Source organism: Podarcis cretensis (assembly GCF_951804945.1).
Source record: "Podarcis cretensis genome assembly, chromosome: Z".
Lineage (NCBI taxonomy): Eukaryota > Metazoa > Chordata > Lepidosauria > Squamata > Lacertidae > Podarcis > Podarcis cretensis.
Window position 1 is genome coordinate 8,861,691 of NC_137184.1, and position 23,085 is coordinate 8,884,775.

Here is a 23,085-nt window from a genome sequence, read left to right on the forward strand (position 1 = left end):
CTTAACTTTAGTTTATTTGAAATGCAGTAGCATATCCGACAGACTGCAATGTAAACATGCAAGTTAAATTGAATGTCTATAGACCTTTCCGAACATGATCTGCTCCTACTTATGGAGTTGTACTACACAAGTGATCCAAGGGTTTTCTGGCTCTTAGGAAGCTGCCTTAAACTGAGGCCATAGCTCAGTAGGAGTGCACTTGCTTTTCAACCCCTGGCATTTCCAGGTAAGACTGGGAAGTACCTCCATCTGAAATCCTGGAGAACTGCTGCCAGCCAGTGTAGTCAATGCTGAGCTAGATGGGTTTGACGCAGTTTAACACCACTTCCTATTATCCTAATTTAAACCATTTAAAACCATCCTAAAAGGTAAAGGTAAAGGTACCCCTGCCCGTACGGGCCAGTCGTGACCGACTCTGGGGTTGCGTGCTCATCTTGCTTAAGAGGCCGGGAGCCAGCGCTGTCTGAAGACACTTCCGAGCCAGCGCAGTGCACGGAAACGCCATTTACCTTCCCGCTATAAAGCGGTACCTATTTATCTATTTATCTACTTGCATTTAGGGGTGCTTTCGAACTGCTAGGTGGGTAGGAGCTGGGACCAAACGACGGGACCTCACCCCGCCGCGGGGATTCGAACTGCCGACCATACGATCGGCAAGTCCTAGGCACTGAGGTTTTACCCACAGCGCCACCCGCGTCCCCAAAACCATCCTACAACCCAGCAAAAGGGAATTTTATACAAAAATGCTGCAACACTAGATGGATTGTGGTAAAAAGGTCTGGGAGAACAAGAAGGTCTTTTCAAAGCACCTAAAAGACTATGGCATGGACACCAGGTGAACCTCCCTAGGCAGAGCATTGCGTGGCAAGTTCCCACCCCCACCCCCAGTGGAAATAACGACACATGACACAATTATTAAGGTTAATGGGCTAAATAAGGCCACAACTTTTATTGGTTACAGGTGATGAGCGGTATTGGCTTAGGCATTGGTCCTAACCGACTATATCTGACTTCAGCCCATCTGCTAGAAGTCCAGGAATGGTTAACCACCAGTAGGGGGAGTACTGCTGATGCACATCAACTAGGAACGCCCCCAGGGTCACCACTAGGAGGCGTGCCTTTGTTTTTTATATATATAATAATTTTTATTAGTTTTCCAGTTTTAAAACAAAACAACCACAACAACATAAAAACATCAACAAATACAAACAAACACACAAATATAAGTTCTTAACCTCCTTTTCATAAGCCTCCTTTCTCGGACTTCCCCATACCTCACCCTTTTTACATCCTTATTTTACCATTTTTCAGCAACCATTTTAGCCAATTAAATTTAAATTTGTTATCTTTCTCAATTTCACCTTAAATCATCAAACATTTTCGGCTGTAATTCTGCATCTTCCTTCCCCTTGACATTTTAACACTCATCAATATTGTAACAGTTCTTAAGATAAGCTTTAAATTTCTTCCAATCTTCCTCCACCGTCTCTTTCTCTTGGTCGCGGATTCTGCCAGTCATTTCTGCCAATCCCATAAAGTCAATCACTTTCGTCTGCCATTCTTCCAGTGTGGGGAGTTCTTGTGTCTTCCAATACTTTGCTAGAAGGATCCTTGCTGCTGTAGTGGCGTACATAAAAAAGTCCTATCCTTCCTTGACACCAATTGGCCGACCATGCCCAAGAGAAATGCCTCTGGTTTCTTATGAAAAGTACATTTAAGTACCTTCTTAATTTCATTATAGATCATTTCCCAAAAGGCTTTAATCTTTGGGCAGGTCCACCAAAGGTGAAAGAAGGTACCTTCAGTCTCATTACATTTCCAACATTTATTATTGGGCAGATGATAAATCTTCGCAAGTTTGACTGGGGTCATGTACCACCTGTAAATCATTTTCATAATATTTTCTCTTGGGGCATTACATGCCGTGAATTTAATACCGGTGGTCCATAACTGTTCCCAGTCAGCAAACATAATGTCATGACCAATGTCCTGTGCCCATTTAATCATGGCTGATTTAACTGTCTCATCTATTGTATTCCACTTCAGCAACAAATTGTACATTCTTGATACATTCTTAGTATTGGGTTCTAACAGTTCTGTTTCCAATTTCGATTTCTCCATCTGGAAGCCAATTTTCCTGTCTTGTTTAAAGGTTTCCATTATTTGGTAATAATGGAGCCAATTTCGCACCTTGGGCTTTAATTTCTCAAAACTCTGTAGTTTAAATTCACCACTTTCTTGTTCTAAAATTTCAGAATATTTCGGCCATTTGGATTCCATGTTAAGTTTCTTCACCTCCTTAGCCTCCATAGGTGATGACCACCTAGGAGTTTTATTTTCCAACAAATCCTTTGGCCCTCACCTCTCCAGGCTTTGGACAGGGCCACGCCCCCCAGAATCCTTTATCAGACTACCCTTCAATATGTGGGGCAGGTGATGGCGTAACCTCCCTTCTTCCATCTACAGAGAAATACCAATGCCTAATCGCCAATACCAAGAAAGTTGTGACGATTTGCTATGAGGTAGGCAAAAACCAAGTGGCTAGTGCCAATCTGCCAAGTGGAAAAATTCCTACCAGGCCCCTTAACGGCGACCAACCAAGGTCCATAGCAAGGTCAAAGAACGAAAACCTTATAGGGCGGGAGGGTGGGAAAAGCAGGAACAGCTGGTAAGTGGCAAAGAGGGAGATCCCCGGCCGCGTCCTGCTTTAAATAAGGCAGGCCACACCCCCAGAGCCAGCCGATTGGCTGGCCAGGAGGTGACACGGCCGGGAATCCCCCCCAATCGCACGGGGGCTGGGTTCCAGCCGCCGCACATGTGGTGGGGCCATGAAGCCCCCAACTCCACCTCCTCTGAAGGGCGGAAGTGGCTTTCCAGAAACTGGGCACCACTACTAAAGCTTTCTCCTTAGTAACTCTACATTAGGTGCAGGAACCTAGAGAAGGGCATCTCAAGATCAAGTCCTACTTACTTGCTTCTCATAGGTTGGCCTCTGTGAGAACAGGATGTTGGACTAGGTGGGCCTTTGGCTTGATCTAGCAGGGTTCTTCTTAAGTTATAGATGCATCTGTCAGCATACATGGGTTGTGTAATTTCCTAAGCCTCCCATCCCAGTTTATTGAATTGGGAAGCCTAAAGGTAAAATGTAAAGGTACCCCTGCCCGTACGGGCCAGTCTTGACAGACTCTGGGGTTGTGCGCCCATCTCACTTAAGAGGCCAGGGGCCAGCGCTGTCCGGAGACACTTCCGGGTCACGTGGCCAGCGTGACATCGCTGCATCTGGCGAGCCAGAGCCGCACACGGAAACGCCGTTTACCTTCCCGCTGGTAAGCGGTCCCTATCTACTTGCACCCGGAGGTGCTTTCGAACTGCTAGGTTGGCAGGCGCTGGGACCGAGCAGCGGGAGCGCACCCCGCCGCAGGGATTCGAACCGCCGACCTTTCGATCGGCATGTCCTAGGCGCTGAGGCTTTAACCCACAGCGCCACCTGCGTCCCACCAAGCCTAGGAAGCCTAGGAAGTGGCAAATCCTACCCACACTGGTCTCTGGTATGATCTAGCTGGGCTTTTCTTACGTTCTTAATACATGCTGTTCTTTTGAAATCTAAATTCTATGGTGGTTATGTTTTACCTCCACTGTCAGAGGTAGTTGCTAGGAATTACAAGTGAGGGGCGTGCTCTTGTATTTAGTTCCTGCCCATACATGTGGATTTTCCATTGGGGCATCTGGTTGGCCACTGTGAGAACTAAACTAGATGAAGTGCTGGACAAGATGAGCTTTTTGCCCTGATCCAGCAGGGCTCTGTTCATACCTGGCCTCATATAGATAGGAGAAAGTTATCCATCATTTAACCTGGTCCCAAATGATTTAGGGCTTCAGAAGTTAAAATCAGCACTTTGACATGGGTTTGGAAATTTATTGGTGGGTTTAAAAAAAGTTGTGGGCACTCTCATGGTGGATAAGCTTTTGCAATAAGTAAAATTTGGACTGCAAATAAAACATTATCTCTCAAATTTAGTGACCATTAATAGAGTTCTTGCAAAATGCAAAATCTGGTTGTATTCAACCACATATTTACATGAGAATATCTGCTTATTAGTAGAAATATGTGATTTGTTCTTGTTTACTAATCACTGAAAGAGACTAATTAATGGTATGAGCGGGGAAAGGGTGGTGATGGTTTTGTTTTATGCTGAAACTTTAGAACAGTCAAGAACCTGTCCAAAAATATCAGTGTGTCCAATGAGTAGCACCTTCATTTAGTTTTTCCATGCTTTCCATGTTGTGCAATTCTAAACAGTGTTACTTATTGAAAGTATAGAACCAGATGTTTCGTGGGTGGAGTGGGAGAGGGGTTAGCAGATTTCCCAACAACAACAATTCCCAACAACAAACCAACCAAATAGAAAGCATCTCATTGCTTACACCCTGTATCCTTGGCTGAGCCTCCTTAGGAGTCAGTAGTTCTTACCTACTCAACATCAACAATTCATTTATGATGATAAAAGCGCTCAACAGTGGAAGAGGCTCCCTGGAAAGGCGGTGGACTCTCCTTCCTTGGAGGTTTTTCAACAGAGGTTGGATGGCTACCTGTCAGGGATTCTTTAGCTGAGACTCCTGAACTGCAGGGGGTTGGACTAGATGACCATTGGGGTCCATTCCATCTCTACAGTTCTATGATTCTATCAATCTGCCTTAGTTCAGTAATGAACAGGAGTCCTTTAAGGGCATTTACGAGGATGAAGCATGACCTGCCTAAAAATGAAGTGAAGGGGAGGAGGTTTTGGCCCAAAAAGAAGAAAGTGTTATTCGTCCTGTGTGCAAAACAGAAATCAATCCAGCAAGTATGATCAGTCCACAAATGATACATGATTAACCACATTTATCTTCCCATACACACTGTTTCCTTCGCACTGAACAAAACGGGGTGGAATAGCACAATGACAACACAACTTGCACAATTAGTTACATAAATTATGAAAGTTGCACAGTTGGGCCTGAGATTTAATAAATATGTTTCTGAAATAAGAAGAACTGCAGCATAACAGAAGCAGTGCTGCATGTGATGAATACAGGGTGAAAAGAAAAGCGGTGCCTTCTTACATTTCCAGCTGCTGCTACTTTATAGGGCTCGGTCTCAGCATGGTGGTTGCTGTAACAACAGCAGAGAACTGTTCTCCTAAGCCACTGCCTAATGCCCAGGCTTATGCCTGGTCCTGCCCTGCCCTGCCCTGCATCCAGCATGAGCCTTGCTTTGTACCAGATGTTACCTCACCTGAGCTCAACACTTGCGTCACGACAGTGGCCTTTGGAGCAAATCAATTCAAAGAAACTTCTTTTTAAAAAGCTAATCCACAATTAAGTGCTGCTACTTAACCCAACAAAAGCTTGCCAAGAAACAGAAGGTAGAGCTGAAGAAATTCACTCACAATTTGACAGCATTTGCACATCTTGGGAACAGCCAGATCTGTCATATGCCCCAAAATTATTTCTTGGCATACAAAACAACTTCCAGCAACTTCATTTCCAGAATAACTACTAAATTGGCCATTTCTTCTAAACCATACACTTAGGGACAAAACAAATAGCAGCAGGATGCTTATAGCCAATATCTTTGTGAGTCTGTGATTTTTAAAAAGACCCCCTTCTAGCTTGTTGACAATATGTTGGTGTCACTGACAAATGTAACTGCATTTAAAAAAAAAAACACAACAACTAAGGTGCCAAAGCATATTATGGACTGGTTTCCAACAGCCCTTTATGGTAGTTTTTTTGGGAGCACAATGCTAAATAAGTTCAGAGAGGAAAGGAAAGATTGTCCAATGCTGCACACCAAGTCTTGCTATTTTGCACCAGCCACTGCAAAGGCCATAACTCTGGGACAGGGTATCCACTTTGCATTTTTGCACACATGTTGTGGTTGGAAAACTGCACCCAAAAGTGCAAACTTCAAAGGATAGCTGTGTCCTGGTGCACATATAGTTTCAGAAAATGAGAATTAGTTAGTTTTGCTATAAAGTAAGAACCAAGTCAAGATTCTCTCCCATCCCCTAGAATGTCAGAAAGTTAAAGCTAGCTCCAGGGTTGTATTTTAAAAAGTTCTATCCACAATAGACCCAGTGGAATTAACATACCTGTCATGGAGAAAGTGGATAGAGAAAAGTTTTTTCTTTCTCCCTCGCTCATAACATTAGAACTTGTGGACATCTAATGAAGCTGAATGTTGGAATATTCTTCACAAGGCACAAAGTTAAACAATGGAACTCACTACCACAGGAGTGGCTTTAAAAGAGGATTATACAAATTCATGGTGGATATAGCTATCAGTGCCTACTTGCCATCATGGCTATGCTCTGCTTCCACAGAGGCAGAAGGCTTCTGAAAAACAGCTGCCAAAACAACAACAACAACAACAACAACAACAACAACAACAACAACAAATCACACACAGGAGGGGAGAAGGTTCTTGTGCTCAAATCCTGTTTTGTCAGTTTCCTACAGACATCTGGTTGGCCACTATGAGAGCAGGATACTGGGCTAGATGGGCCCTTGGTCTGGTCCAGCAGGGCTCTTCCTATGTTCTTATTTGCCTTTTTGTATGTTGATGCTGCTGCAAGAGAGTGGATGGGGGGTGATCGTGTACTGCAGTAAGTGGACTGGACCCTTCAAGACCTATTCTAGAATGCATCTCTCTAAAATCCTACGTCACGCTCTGGCTGCAAGCACAGAAGTTATTGCAGGAATGTTTATTCCTCTCCCCCCAACACACACACACAAAATACCGCTCATCACATCACCATTTCAAGAATGGAGCTCTCCACTCCAAGGTTTTCTTCTGAAAGCCCTTTTGCCTCATCAATGCTTCAATCTCCCTGCCTGCAGAATAAATCACGTCTCTAAAGTCTTGCTAGAAAGCTTTCTTCAGCTTCAATTTTTTCAGGCTGAGAGATAGTGACTGCCACAAGGTAACCCACAAATCTTCCTGGCTGAGTGAAGATTTGAACCCTGGTCTCTAAATTCATAGTTTCATATAATTGTAGAGTTAGAAGGGACACCAATGGTCATCTACTTCAACCCTCTGCAATCACAGCTAAAGAGTCCTTGAAAGATGGTCACCCAGCCTCTGTTTAAAATCTCCAATGAAGGAGAATCCACCACCTTCCAAAAAAAATCCATTCCACTGCCAAACAGCTCTTGTTGTCAGAAAGTTCTTCCTAATGTTTAGTTGGCCTCTGCTTTCTTGTCGTTTGAATCCATTGGTTCAGATCCTACGCTCTCGAGCAGCAGAAAACAAAGTTCACTGGCCTGATCCAGTAAAACTCTCCTTATATCATCTGCATTGTCTTGATAATTATCTTAGGTATACTGGGAGGGAGGGAGGGAGGGAGGGAGGGAGGGAGGGAGGGAGCTTAAATGGTAAACAGTTTTGTGGATATTAGAATGTTTTATGATTAACTGGTCTATAAACCATTCTCAATGAAGAAATAAAGCACTGAATGCAACTAAGTTATATTCAGAGTCAAATCAATGGATTTAAGTTAATTGTGTCTACTAGGGTTGTATCCATCTAGGTCAGTCATATGTATCAATGGGTCTACATTTGATACAACCCAAAGCCTGGGTTGGTCACCAGGCCAGGGAAGACTGTTCTGCAGTGCAACAGAGTGATGGAATCCCTGCAATAGCAACAACAAGCTTCACCAACATGGCTGGTGATACTTACATTGTAGAGAATGTCAGTCCAACCCTCCATCGTGATACACTGGAAGACAGTGAGCACAGCAAAGAGGATGTTGTCGAAGTTGGTGATTCCAAAGTTGGGGCCCTCCCAGTATTGCTTGCAAATTTCTCCTTCTTCACATTGCCTTGCAGGCCTCTCCTCTCCACAGGGGAAATCTCCCAGCCTCTCCCCTATGAAGAAGGAAGGGGAAAGAAGGGTGGTGGGTGAACAGAAGTAATCTAGAGCAGAGTTGGAGAGCACATCAAGTCCAAGGAGCAAATTTTGGACAATGGGGTGGTGATGGGAGAACAAGATCTACCCAATGTGGGGTGCCTTCTATGTCAACTTTTAAACGCCTGCTGAAAACTTTACCATTCTGCCAGGATATTGCCCTTCAGAATACTGTTATACCAATAGCTTTGTATTGCCTACACTGACTGGCAGCAGCTGTCCATGGTTCTGGGAGACACTGGGAATTGAACCTGGAACCTTCTATGTGTAAAACAGATGCACCTCTTTCATTCCCTCTTTGGGAAATCTCCATGGAGACACACAAACCTGTTCTTTTCATAAGTGAGCTCAGAGTCTAACTCCTCCCCATCCCTCACCCCTTCTCATTTCCTTGTAGGGATCCCTACAAAACCAGGAGGCCACACTTTTTTCTAGTCCAACACCAAGCAGGAGTGAATTATGCACCTGCTTGGAATACTGCTTCTCCACAAGGACAGCTCCTGTTGCCTTGAGCAAATGAGAGCAGGTTGGGTTCATATGCCTCCCCAGTTGCACAAGGGACTACAGCTCCAGGAAACTCCAGTGGACCAGTGGCCTTTTAAAGAATATCATTACTGTGCTTCTCATTGGTAGGGAGAAGGTAGCAGCTAGCAGGGCAGAAGGCGTGGAGACCAACAATAGGTGGCACCCGAGCTAAGGACAGGCAGAGCCACCTAAGTATTCCTGCTGAGTTCTATGTCCATTCCTGGACAGGAATAGCCTGCCCACTGCAGTCCATGCACTGAAAACCTTGAGGCTAGATTACTGTATGTGGGGCTGCCCTTGGATCTGGCTCGGAAGCTCCAGCTGGTACAGAATGCTGCAGTCAGATTGCTGGTCAAGAACATGGGACACCTTTGTTAGAGCAGCTGCATCTTCTACCGAGCCAAGTTCCAGGTTCTTGTGTTGATTTACAACCCCCTGAACATCTTGGGTCTGGGATACTTCAGAGATCGCCTGAAGCCTTCTGTCATCTGCAGGAGCATCTCTAGCTGCTCCCAGAGATGGCGAGGCTCATTTGACAACGAGAGAGCAAGCCTTTAGTGTCATTAGCTCAGACCTGTGGAACCTACTGCCAATAGAGATTCAGCAGGAGCCTTTTAAACACCTGCTGAAAACTTTTCCATTCCTCCAGGCCTCTGCAGACAATTAAGAGTACATCCCCCCCCCCCCCGGTGGTCTATTGATGTTCATTTTTAATTATTTTTCTTTTAAGTTTTTGTGATTTTACTGTATGGTTTTATATTGTTATAAATCACTATGCTATATCTTTATGGTACAGTGGTACACAAATATTTTATATAAGTAACTAAATAAGAGGACAACACTGACACTAAGGAGGAGGGGGAAGCTGACATTCAGTTATAAGTAAGAAGGCAGGCAGGTGGGCAGACTGAGGTTGGTGGGGCAGTGCCCAACAGTCCCAATAGATTGTCAGAACAGAGGCAGTGCAGGGAGGTTCAAGGAATGAATGAAGCACAGTTAGAGCTAAGAAAGGCACCTGCATGAAACCCTGGAGAGTCCCTGCTGACCAGTGTGGACAATACTAAGCTAGATTGAGCTCAGTTTGACTCATTAAAAGGCAGCTTTCAAGGTTCCTATGTTTTAGAGGAAGAGCCATGCCTCAATGGTAGAACATCTGCTTTGCACACAGAAGGTCCAAGATAGAATCCCCAGCATCTCCTTGTAAGACACTGTGAGACTCCTGCCTGAATCCTGAAGAGCCACTGCCAGTAAGTGTATGGAGAACTCAACTATATGGATCAATGGTCTGAGTTTAAAGCAATTCCCTGTGTTCCTGTATTTGTATGCCCCACTCTGAAGAATAAACAGGAGGGCCCCCAAATGCAGCAAAGCTGGCTCACCACATTTTTAATTAAGTAACAGAATATATTTTGGAGGAGAAGGGAGCAAGCCCAGAGTCTGAATTTACCTAACTGCACCAGTAATCAGAGTTATACAAAGCAGGGTGTGGGGAGGCTACAACCATTTAACTCAAGTCTTGTGAAGGTTAAAGCTGGTCTGCAGCCTGTGTGCATTATGCAAATTTGCATGGTTTCTCTTGTTTTTGCAAAATCTATTGTGGTGTTTAGAAAATGATATTCTAAACACCACAATAGATCATCTGCTATGAAAATATTGATAGAAAAATGTTCCCATATGCATCCCCATATGTATACACTGCATTCACTGGTTATGAAAAGGCCATCAATATTATTGAAACCTGGATTATACAACACGCATGATGTAACTGCGGAGTTGATAGCGGACAAAACTGCAAAGAAATAGCAAAGAAAGCGACAGCAACATATAATTTCCATATAAAGACCAACCCAACACCTTTGAAAAGAAGCGTAAGAAAAAGAGATAGCTTATCACCTAAGCCTCAAAAAGCTGGAATGGTCAGAAAAAGGAATCAATGCTGACAAAAGATATTGAAATAATCTATGATATGCAGATGATACAGTTATAATAGCTAAGAGTCAACAAAAACTGCAAGAAATGCTGGAAGAATTAAAAAAGTAATGTTTAATGAAGACAATTATATAGAAGGTAAAGAAACCTAGCAAGTTGAAGAACACATCTATTTAAGACATAAAATCATACTGGGTTGGGGGGGGACCAAACAACATAAATAAAGATGAGAATAAAACAATTGTGGGTGGCTGTTGGAAAACTCAGCCCTGTAATGAAAAATAAAAACATTTCATTAGATTTGAAAGATGAAGTGTTCAATATGTGCATATTGCCAGTATGTGTTATGGAGTGGAGAACTGGACCATGATGCAGAGAAATATGAACAGCTTAATAACAACACAACACAAAGATGGATGTGAAACACTGCAAAATAAACTAAGATTCTGCTGCTGATAGGCAAGGCAAGGGGCACAGAGCTATCCATGGTACTGAAGCTCCCTTACCCACAAAATGACTGGTTAACAGACTTGTTTTAATTCTGCTTCCTGCTCCAATCCGATCCCCAAAAGCCATTGCCTTTTTTATTTTAGAAATAGCCTTCTGAGTCCCATCCCCACCACACCCCTAGTGGATATTGATTAATCTCACCTGTTTCATTGTTGAAGCAGGTTTTGTGAAACTTCCCCATGTAGAACTCCAACCCAATGATAGCAAACATCACAATGGCAAAGAAGAGTAGGAGCCCGATCTGCAGGAGAGGTACCATTGCCTTCATGATGGACTTGAGAACAACCTGCAAACCTGAACAAGAAGCAGAAAGCAATGTTAGCTATTTGGGGATATTTAGAAGGAGAAGAGAGATTGGAACTAGGGGAGTTGATCTATTTACAGGCAGTGACATTTTTAAATATTTCCACTCTTAAGTTTCATCCACACTCTTTCCACATCAATCTACATTTTTTAAAAATGACAACATGAAAATGTGTTTTAAATATGTAATTAATAGCAGTGTGGACTAGCCACAAGATCCGGTTCATATCTGTCACTTCAGAGGGCAGCCTGATCATCCAAGTCACTCTGTAGTCTGTCCAATTCAAGCTATATTTCCACCATTCATTATTATGAGAATAAAATAAGCTGATTTGTGAAGATTTTGACAGAAGTAGGTGAAATTTGCAGGTGTAACAACCCTTCCAGAAGGCCAAACTACGCACATACACATAAACATCCAGAGATTTGAGGGCTGGGGTCAGGTGGATTTTTAATTATTTAATTTTTAAAAAAAATTATGGGGGAAATTTGATGGAATTTGCAGCCATGGTCGCATGAACCCCACCAATCCTCAGAAGGACAATTGCAGTGGTTATCTCTCAAAGACAGCCTGTAAAATTTTGGGATGGGGACAACAGGAATCACTTAACCTCTCCTAGTGTCTGGAGGCAATCAGTCTGAAAAATGCTGACATGTGAGCTAGGTTGCCCCCGGGAAGCAAACCTGTCAAACTGCAGCCAAATATGTCCAATCACAGTTTTCTGTGCTGGAAGTCTTGAAAACTGGTTTGAGTGAGGGAAGACATAATATTTTTTTCACAAAGTGAAATGGAATTATCACCCACCAGCCCTAAACTAAAGGATTGGAGATAACACTATGCTCTAAACCAGTCTTTCACAACTTTTGGTCCCCAGATTATCTTGATCTCCAGTTCCCATCATCCCTGACCACTAGCCATTCTGGCTAGGAATGGTGGGAGCTGTAGTCCAGCAACATCTGGGCCCAAAGTTGAAAAAGGCTGCACAAGTAAATGCAAACTGGAGCTGAAAACAAGATATGAAGTTCTACTAAGAACAGACCCATTAAAATGAATGGGCCACAGTTAATTAGGTCCATCAATTTCAGTAAGTCTACTCTCAGCAGGGATAACATCTGGTGTAACCCATAACAATTAATGTAGATATTGGAGCACAAGGGGTTGCTGTCAACGGAAAGCAATTGGAAAGGCTGACATGGAGCCCAAACAGACCACCACTCTTCAAACTTTCCTGCTTTGGAGTGGCAGAGCTTGGAAAAGAGCTATGAGCCAGCAAGTGAAACTACTTTCATCTGCTGCTGAAGTGCTATGATTGGAGATCCCTGGTAAAATATTCCCCTCTTGATTAAAAGCTATATGTGTCCATCAAAACAAACTACCCCCACCCCTTAACTCCCCACTTGAGCTGCACCAGAGCATTTCCACTACAGGAACTTGGTTTTGCTTTTAACTGCAGCAACAACAAAAATGTCTACAGAAATTTTATTTGGTGAACAAGTCAGCAGAGCAACAAGGGGCTTCATAGGGATTGCCACACCAACTCAGGAGGCTTTGTTAACATTCCAATCTGAGTTGGGCAAGTAAAAAACAAAAAAATGAAACACCTGAGGTGTCTTCTTTCAACCAAATGCCTCAGATATCATATAGATCTGTTGCACTCCTCTAGCATTTAAAGATGTATCTTATTACAAATATACGATTTTTTTAATGCATTTTATCCTAAAATATGCAGTTTAAACACAACCTTGGTATACTTTTTTCAGCTGAAAACTGTATCACATAATCGAGAGAAGTGCAAATTCTGAGGGGTGTATGCACTATGTGTGCACTATATAATGGTGTGTGTACTATAATCCATACACAAGTCCAGAATCTGGTACATCTGATTCAGAATTCACAGAATCAAATTCCATAAGCACCCCTGATTTGTAGCTAGGAAAGAATACAGGGACTCAGACTTAAGCATCATTAAGTTGCTGTGGTTTTAATTCAAAGAACATCACATTACAATAGGACCCACTGAATCTCTGGCTCAGATTTTAATTCAGCTCATGCATAGATGGGGAGACAAGGGTTTGGTAGGAGGCTGGATTCATCACACCCTTGAGAGCAGGTGTTACCTAAACTGACAAGTAGTGGCTTTTTGTGGATTCAGGCAGGGGTCTGTTTTAACCTAGGTCCTTTTGCATAAATGCCCTTGCTGGACCAGGCCAAAGGCCCAACTAGTCCAGCATCCTCTTCTCACAGTAGTCAAGCAGATGCCCCATTGGGAAGCCCACAAAAATGACCTGAGCAGAATAGAACTCTGTCTACTGGTGATTTCCAACAACTGGTATTCAGAGGCATCCTGCCTCCATCAGTGAAGGTAGAACAGCCTTATCCTCAATGGAAAAGCATCTTCTCTAGTACTGAGTGACATCCTACCCCGTAAAAACAGAGCAAGGCTTCAAAATAGACCAGGAGCCGACTTCCGGAGGCGGCGCCAGCGGCAATGGCGGTCTCCTTCTAGTTCGGAGGGAGAAGCTCCGCGGAAATCGGGTCGTCCGCTACGGCGAAGCGGAGACCCTTGCAAAAATCACAGGCAGGAGAAGCCTGTGACCGTGCGACTCGGCGGGCACCAGTAGCGCCCCCCGCACAAGCGAAGGGACCGTGCAAGGGGCTCCGGAGCGGAACGGGAGTCTGGCGCGGTGCTGAGAGTCGATCGCTCTTTCCATGGGGTGAAGCTGCAAAAGCTGTTGCCGGAGAGCGCTGACCTTTTTCCTGTGACAATTCGGCTGCTAAACAACAACCCGTGAGTAGGTGAAGTTTAAGAATTGGGACACAAAATAGACCAGGAGCCAGGGAACGGCTCAAGGCAAATACAGCTGATGTGAAGCATAAAGCTGCCACAGGGACAAAAGAAATTGAGGCTCCCTTCCCATCCTCTGAGCACGCAACTAGTTCTGCAGACCACAATCCCCATTTCCCCACTAATCAACAATTATATGATTATCAGCAATTTAAGAGGTGGGAACATGGGCTAAGTCAAGGTCAGAGGCCCCTTTTTCAGCCCAAAGGCCACATTCCCTTTTAGGCAGCCTTCTGGGGGAGGGTTGTCACATGACAGTAGTAGGTGGAGTCAAAGGCAAAAGTAGGTGGAGCAAAGATAAATTCCACACATTCAAGATAGAGTCATTAATAGAGCCCAAGGATATGTCTCAGTCAAGCCAAAAAATCAAAATAAAGGAGGAAGCAAAGCAAGGGTGGTGAGGGTTCTGGCTTTAGAAAAGAGGGTGTGGCCCAGGGGAGTTCTGAGGGCCAGAGAGAGACGGGTCTGGAGGCCATATTGGGTTCCAGGACTGAGGTCCCTGACCCCTGCAATAAGTTTGCTCCTCCCCATTTCATTGATTCCTTTTGCTTGCCTATCCCTTGCACAGAACCATCCCTAGACACACAAAGGGGAGACACAAACCTGCGGAGCTGTCACTCAACTCCCATGCCCTTCACCAAACAAAAAAGACACTTTAAATTAAAGCACAGGAGATAAGAGATGAAGCCAAGGAAACGGCAGAGTCAGATAATTTTATGCAGACATTGCAGAATGAAACAAAGCTGCCTTCACAGCCAGCGGATAGGAGCTCCTTGGCTGCAAGGACCCCATTCGCGTGCCAGGAAACATTGATGAGACGCTCAGGCTATAAAAACTCCAGGCACAGGCTTGAAATCCATAGGAACAATTTAGCACTGAGCAAACTCTTTTCAACTTGACTTAAGCCATCATACATTTAAAGATCTGTGATACCACTTTAAACAATCACGGCTCCCCCAAAGCATGCTGGGAGGTGTAAGTTGTTAAGGGTGCTAAGAGTTAGGAACACCCCCCCATTCCCCTCACAGAGCTACAATTCCCAGAGTTCTCTGTGAAGAGGGATCAACTGTTAAACTACTGTAGGAATTGTAGCTCTGTGTGGAGGATAGGGGTCTCCAACAACTCTCAGCACCCTCAACAAGCTACTGCTCCCATAATTATTTGGTATCATATTGATGGAAGTTGCAGTTCAGCAATGTCTGGAGGGCCAGACATAAGCCCCAGTAAGCAAAGTTGATGGCTTGGGATGATGGGAGTTGTAGTTCAGCAGAATCTGGAGGACTAAAGATTCCCTAGCTCTTGGCAAAAGTCAGGGCTGAGAAACCCTTTTTTGGCTCAAGGGCTGCACCCCCTTCTGAGCAACCTTGAGTGGGACACACCCTGGTGGGGAGCCAGAGGCAAAAGTTGGACATGGAAGTCATATTGTACTCACTTGGGATTCCTGATACAAGCTTCAGCGGCCTCAGTACTCGGACAGCTCTCAACGTCCGCAAGTCAAACTGAGCCCCAGCAGTAGCCAGAATCCTAATGGGAGAAGAAGAGAGAATGAAAGAAATTGTGTTAAGATGAGAGTTTTCAGGGCTCTGAATAAAAGCCCTAAACCACTGGAGCCGACTGGCTCACTAAAGCTGCATGCACAAAACAGTTTATTCTGTCTTCCTGATGTTTCCCTAACTGTTAATTTCTGCTTCCACACAATGCAAAAGCCACCTTCAGAACTCTAGTGGAATATAATGGAAGTTCAGCACTCATTTCCACGTTAATCGTTTCCAGGAAAAAAATCCACTGGCAACCCCATAAACCCCAAAAGATTATGGGAATAAAGTGACAAAATAAAGCTGGAATCCAAGCTTTATGAGGAGTAGTTGAAGGAGCCAGGTATGTTTAGCCTGGAAATGAGGAGACTGAGAGGAGATGTGATAGCTGTCTTCCAATGTCTCAAGGACTTTCACATGGAAGACAGAGCATGTGTGTTTTACCCTGCTCTGGAGATTAGGACTCAAACCAATGGCTTCAGTTACAAGAAAGGAGATTCCAACTAAACATCAGGAAATACTTTCCGACAGAAAGAGCTGGCTCAAATTTTAATTCAGCTCATGCGTCGGTGGGGAAACAAGGGTTTGGGAGAAGTCTGGACCGATCAAACTCTTGAGAGCAGGTGTTGGGGAGGCTATGATTCTATGAAAATTTGGGGTGGTGGGATGGCATACAGTTCTTTCCTGCTGTTTTCATGGGGGAATCATGGGGGAACAGAAGGGTGAGGGAATAGCAACATTTCCCAATGACATTGGTTGTTGCATCACAAATCCCCCTCCCCACATGTGAATGAAATTGAATGCAACATTCCACTATTTCAAACAAAAAGTTGCATCACAAGTCCCCCCCCCCAACATGTGAATGAAATTGAATGCAACATTCCACTATTTCAGTCAAAAGTCCATAATGCAACAGACACTGCAGTGTGAAAGGAGAGTTAGAAAACAGGACAAAAGCACTTGCATTATACTGTAATCAGGAAAACTAATGCAATATTCCTTATATATATAAACACCTTAAGCCAGGCCCCAGTTTTGGAACCTTTGCTCATCCATCATTTCAGAGGCAGCCTGGTATCACTTTGGTGAGGCCAAAGACTGCTACTCAGTCCCCAGCTAATAATTGTTCTGCATTACTGAAAACGCTACTTCAGGGGTAGGAAAACTGGTTGCCCACCACTAAAAGCCTGATTCCAGCATTATGCAGAATGGACCTATTGATAGGATGATATCTGCCCTCTCCAGAAGAACACAGTGATTGGTTGGGTATGTAAGTGGTGAGCAATCTCTTAGGTTAAGGTTACCAGATGTCCCTGTTTACCAGGGACAGTCCCCAGATTTACAAATCAGTCCCCATACAAAATCCATTGAAGTTGAAAAGTGTCCCCAGGTTCATTGAAAAAAATCTGGTAACCTTACCTTAGGTGTCCTGTTCCCAAGCTATATAGGGCTTTGCTCACCAGCATCAACACCTTGCTCACCAACATCAGTAGCTAACTAGAAACCAGTGCAAGTATTTCAGCAGCAGTATAATAAGATGCCAATATTCCTCCCCATGTTCATGCATGTTTCAGTGTGTGTGTGTGTTTCTCAAATATCTGACTTGTAGAGGCCAAAAGAGGAGAGTTGAACTCCACAGAATGAAAATTCCAGAACTTTGTAACAAAAAAGGCAGAAAGTGGTGGGAGGGGAAACCGTGATGTACCCAGCAGGTAGGTGCCAGAAAATAGGGAAAATTCCTGGTAAATATAGACCAGGGTCACCAACCCAATGCCCAAGGACACAGTGGCACCCATGAAGTCTTCCAGTGATGCTCCTAGGAAAAAAGGAGGGGCCAATTGTGTGCAGGGCCAGAAGTAAAAATGGGCAGGTCAATAAATGTAAATGTTATCTTTGCACTATAAGATTTCTACGCACATACACACCCCACTCTACCCACCATCCAAGCAAGGAAGAAACTTTATCAGAGTTCAAGGACACATCACGCCAGGCAAAAACACACAAGGATGGTGTGAAGCAGGGCTGGTAAAGCTGGGAATCAGTGTGTCTGGGGAAAATTCTGAGGGCCACATTTGGCCCACAGGCCTGAAGTTCCTAACCCCTACTTTTGAACTTGAATAGAATAGGTAGGTGTGAGCAGCCAAGCCCCTTGGAGCATGACACCCATCCCCAGCTGAGATGCTCAGTGTTTAGTTTTCCACTGGGATCAAATGTACACCATAAATGGAAGCAATTATATTTAGCGGGGGTGGGGAGGAACCTGGAGAGAATGAATAGGAAAGCGTGAGCTGCCAAAACACGAGCCCAAGCCACTGAAAGTCATTTGAACCAGTAACGATCACACTCTGACAGACATCTCATTCTGAGATTCTCACGCCAGCTCACTTGCTCACTTTCCTCCCTGCTTTTAATTGCTCATTTATAAAACATCGGTTGCCTGGCAGAAGCAAACACTTCACTGGAAAAGTTAATCATCAGATATTCTCACCAATGACAGAATTGGTCTCTGGTGGCTTTTGAGATGAAGTTGTGCTGTTCTCTGCCAGGGACCCAAACTTAGGAGCCAGTAAAGGAGGCTGATCAGCTCTCAAAGTTTAGATTTAACAGACACAACTACAGAGACGCAAGAGCCAAATGGGGAAGGGCCATAGTTCAGTGGGAGAGCATCTGCTTGGCATGCAGAAAGTCTCAGGGGCCAGGAGAAAGACTTGTCTGAAAACCTGGGAAACTGTTGCTATTAAATGTGAGCAATATTGAGCTGGATAGACCAATGGTTTGATACAGTATGAAGCATCTTACTATGTTTGAGGGACCATAGCTAATGGTAGAGCATGTGCCTTGCAAGCAGAAGGTCCCTGGTGTCTTCAGGTAGGGCTGGGAGGGTATACTTTCTGAAACCCTGGAGAACAGCTGCCAATCAATATGGACAATGCAGACAATGCTGAGCAAGAGGAGCCAATGGGTCTGAATCAGTTTAAGGCAGATTCTTATGTTCCTGGAAACATGTTTGCAGCCAGATGTCACAGCCACAGAGTCCAACTTTCCATCTTCAGACTACAAGGCTGTGGACTTGGTGGAAGAATCAGACAGCATGAGAAAATATGGTCATTATGGTCCGCATTGCCTTAGCAGCCCTAATCCAGGAGGGGGCCATTCTGTCAACACCTCTCTAGTCTGAAGAGGTCTTATTGCTATCTTCTGAGGACTTCAGTTGAGAAGCTCCAATGGAACAACTGTTTTCCCCTATATGGTGGGAGCCTATGGCTGCTGAATCAGGCAATGCCCCCTCTCCCCCTGGGGGGCAGAGCTGCAGCCTTATTTAATGCTCGGTTGCTCATCCTGGGGTTATCTGTTGCTGAAGCACCGTTCTAAAGTGTCTCGACATGGAGCTGTCCATCCTGAATGCTACACCCTGTCTTGACCAGAACACTCCATTAGAGCCATCACCTGGAGCAGAATATTGGCTTCCTTGCAGCTTGAAGTGGGGAGCTACTCAGTACACCAGAAAATGATGAGGTCAGCCCTGAATAATATTGGCCAGTGTTCATACCAGTGCCTCCTAAGTCACCTGTGGAATGTCTCAGTAAATATTCCCTTCAAAGTTCACAATCCATGAGAGACACTCTGTTCTTCATGCTCAGATCCTGTGTGCATTAGCTCATTGGAAACAGGAGCTCTCTACTGTCCACACTGACTGGTAGAATCACTCCAGGGTTTCAGACTGGGGGCAGTTCTTTCTGGGGATGTTGGAGATGGAAGCCAGGATCTCCTGCATGCAAAGAAAGTGCTCAGCCACTGATTGGAAAAATGAGAAACTGATAGAAACAACAGTGAGAGGACAATCTAGCCATACTTTATGGTAAAGAGAACACAACTTAAATGCAATTTTGGTGCTTTTTTTAAAAGTGCAGAATGGATCAACAAACATAGGGAGCTGCCTTATACCAAGTCCTACCACTGGTATATTGAAATCAATATTGCCTACACTGACTGGAAGTTGATCTCTGGGGTTTCAGAAAGGGGACATTCCCAGCCCCCAGCCCAGAGATGCTGGAGATTGAATCTGGGATCTTCTGCATGCAAAGAAAATGCTCTGCCAGTAACCTTCACCCCCCTCCCCCTGCAGAAAAAGAATAGTGCAAAGCAAACTAAATCAGATCTTTGGACCATCTATCTCAGTACTGCCTGCACTGATCTGCAGCTGATCTGGATTTCAGATTGGGAAAATTCCCAGCCCTGCCTGGAAAACCTGGGGGCTGAATTAGGCACCTCTGCCTACAAAGCAAATGCTCTACCTCTAAGCCCTTCCCAAACGAGAATGCATGCAATCACTGACAAGGAACAGGAATTGGCTGATCTGCCATTAGCCTCATCCACCCTACCTTTAAATGAAATGAGAGTAAGCACTTCTCTCTTTTTTTGGAAAACATTTTGCAGATTATTACCGGGAGCTAATGCCATTACTCCTGCCAGACTGCATAACAAGAGGCAGCTCCTTCACAGCTAGCTCTCACTGGGATGCCGCTCTGAACTCCTTCACGGGAAAAATAATGCCAGTCCCCAAGGGAGAAGGGAGCAGTAATTAACCAAAAGGGCTTCTGCTAACTTGGTAAAATTCACATTCGAGCGCTGCCTTTCATTGGAGCATGCTTCCTTCTCCCCTGCCCACCCCCAGTGATCCCATTGGAGCCTCTCTTTCAAGAAGCGAACATAGCTAGAGAACATGTACACACACACACACACACACACACACACACCAGATGAAGAAGCATGGAAGAGATCAAAGGAGCCAAATGACAAGAATGCTTGGAGGGGAGCAAATGTAAGAAAGAACTAACCACTAAGAAGCCACTGAGGATTAAACTAGAAGACAACTAGAGAATGGAAAGGGTGGGAATCCAAAGCCTGTGCCAGCATTTGGAATACTTGGATAGTGCCATGGCCCCAATGCCATAGCAGTACCCACTGCTGAATCAAACTCCTACCTGGCTTAAAGAAAAGAATATATCTAGGGCCCTGAGGAGACACCATTGGGTCCAGGTGAAGCAGGGGGAGAGCTTGCCCATAGACAAAGCAGACAGGTCAGGTTCAGGCTTCCCAGAAGGGTTTCCACTTGCTTGCCCAGTCCAAAACACAACCCCATTTGCTAGGCACAGGGAGGAATGCAGCTTGTTGGATCAATGTTTTAGCTTGCCCAGCTTTGCCTGCCACCTGTGGTGTCCTCTATCCTTGGCCTATTTTTATGACGCACCAATCTGAGGAATAAAGATTTAGATATTCAGTTCTGCAACCTGAGTTGATTCCTTCGTGCAGTAAAAGCCAAGATACATAGCCTGCTGAGCACTTGGATCAAGCTGCCACTTCATTTTATTTATCTTTATTGCATTTGGGTCTGCGAATCAAGCCTTACAAGGAACAGCTGAAGGAGTTGGATATGTTTAGCCTGGGCAAGAGAAGACTTCATATGACAGTTATCTTCAAATATCTTAAGGTCTGCTGTCACATGGAAGAAGGAGCAAGATGGAGCTGCTCAAGAGAGTAGGACCTGAACAAATGGATTCAAATGGGGGGGAGGAGATTCCCACTAAACATTAGGAAGAATTTTCTGTCAGTAAGATGCTCGGCAGTGGAACAGACTATTTCCAAGGAGTGCATCAGAGGGACTCTTTTTCCAGTGCCCTCTCAAGGCTGGAGCTGTCTCTGTGGACCAGTCTCTGACATCACAGGGGAAATCACCCCACCTCTACATATGCTGCTGACTAATCAGGGCCATGTACAGAATCATGCATCAACAGAAGTATAGTGTCCAGATCAAGGAAAGTAATAGTACTGCTCTATTCTGCCATGGTCAGACCACACCTGTAATAACTGTGTCCAATTCTGGGCACAGCAGTTTAAGAAGGATGTTGACAAGCTGAAACATGTGCAGAGGAGGGCAACCAAGATGATCAAGGGTCTGGAAACCAAGCCTTATGAGGAACAGTTGAAGGAGCAGGGTATATTTAGCCTAGAAAAGAAGACACTGAGAGGAGATAAGGCAGCCATCTTGAAATATCTCAAGGGTTATCACATGAAATATGGAGAAAGCTTGTTTTCTCCTGCTCTGGAGGGTAGACCTGAACCAATGACTTCAAGAAAGGGGATTCCAGCTAAAGATCAGGAAGAACTTTCTGACAGTAAGAGCTGTTTGACAGTGGAATGGTCTCCCTTAGGAGGTGGTGGACTCTCCTTCCTTGGAAGTTTTTAAGCAGAGGTTGGATGGATGCTTTAGCTGAGATTCCTGTATTGCAGGGGGTCGGACTAAATGACCCTTGGGTCCCTTCCAACTCTGCAAGTCTATGATTCTACTGCCTCCAACTATAGAGGCAGAACATAGTCATCATGGCTAGTAGCCACTGATAGCCTTCTCCTTCATGAATTTGTCTGGTTTCCCTTGAAATGCCACCCAAGCTGGCAGCCATCCCTGCCTGATGTAAGACCAAATTCCAAAAATTAACAATGCCACTGTATATCTCTCCTGATTTCCCACCATTTAACTCTTAGGTTCTAGTACTCTAGAAAGGGAGAAAACCCTTTCTCAGTACTCTACAGCCTGCATAATTCTATAAATATCTACTATGTCCCCCTTTTTCCAGGCTGGATGGAACCCTGGACAGTACCCAGCGGTATCTTGTGTTTTACTATTCTGCATCATCTTGTTGAATTATTTTGGTTTCTGATAATTAAGCTGCCTGGATAGCTCAGTTGGTTAGAGTGTGGTGCTGCAATTCTATGATTTCAGCATTCACTGCCCATGCACTTTCAGATGCTGACTTTATTGCAGGAGTGGGAAGCCTGTGGCCTTCCAGATGTTGCTAAGCTACAATCTGCCCCCAGATGAACTGACCCAGACCCTGTGATCATCATCTGAGGCCCTTCTTCATGCACTCCCTCCATGAGAGGTCTGGAGGGTGACAACACAAGAACAGGTCTTTTCTGTGGCAGCTCCCCATTTGTGGAATGTTCTCCCCTGGGCAGCCTTGGCTGGTGCCTTCATTACATATCTTTAGGAGCCAGGTAAAAACATTCCTCTATAATTAGGTGTTGAGCTGATTAAACAATCCATGGCCTTTTAACTGTGTTTGTGTGAAGGGTTTATTGGTTCATACTTGTTCTTGTTTTATAATGTATTTTGTGTTTTCATTTTGTATTTTTATGTTGTGAACTGCCCTATGATCTACAGATGAAGGGTGGTATACAACTGAATTAACAACAACAACAACAACTCCTATCATTCCTGGCGATTGGGAATTGTAGTCCAACAACATCTAAAGAGCAAACTAAATATTAGCTTTATTATATATTTGGCTAACTAAATATCAACTTTTAAAAAGTGTTTGTTAATCTCAACATCTGTGTTCTAAATCACTTCCAGACTCATCACTTCCCTTGGTTGTAGACTCTCAATGAACAAAGATTCTCTTTGGGGTTGGTTTTGTAGCCTAGA

General features: G+C 44.4%; 2 protein-coding genes across 14 annotated transcripts in view; one reads left to right on the forward strand and one right to left on the reverse strand.

The window, feature by feature from the left end:
• The window catches only part of SLC31A2 (solute carrier family 31 member 2), a 543,264-nt gene that overhangs the window by 497,810 nt on the left and 22,369 nt on the right, over positions 1–23,085 (forward strand). The window lies entirely within an intron of this gene.
• The window catches only part of CACNA1B (calcium voltage-gated channel subunit alpha1 B), a 326,691-nt gene that overhangs the window by 204,783 nt on the left and 98,823 nt on the right, over positions 1–23,085 (reverse strand). For all 13 annotated transcript variants that reach the window (XM_079961868.1, XM_079961879.1, XM_079961878.1 and 10 more), the window contains exons 4-6: positions 15,497–15,588; positions 11,057–11,209; positions 7,724–7,911 (exon numbers count right to left, since the gene is read on the reverse strand). In XM_079961868.1, the coding sequence (XP_079817994.1) occupies positions 7,724–7,911; positions 11,057–11,209; positions 15,497–15,588 (433 nt within the window). The remainder of the gene's footprint in view (positions 1–7,723; positions 7,912–11,056; positions 11,210–15,496; positions 15,589–23,085) is intronic.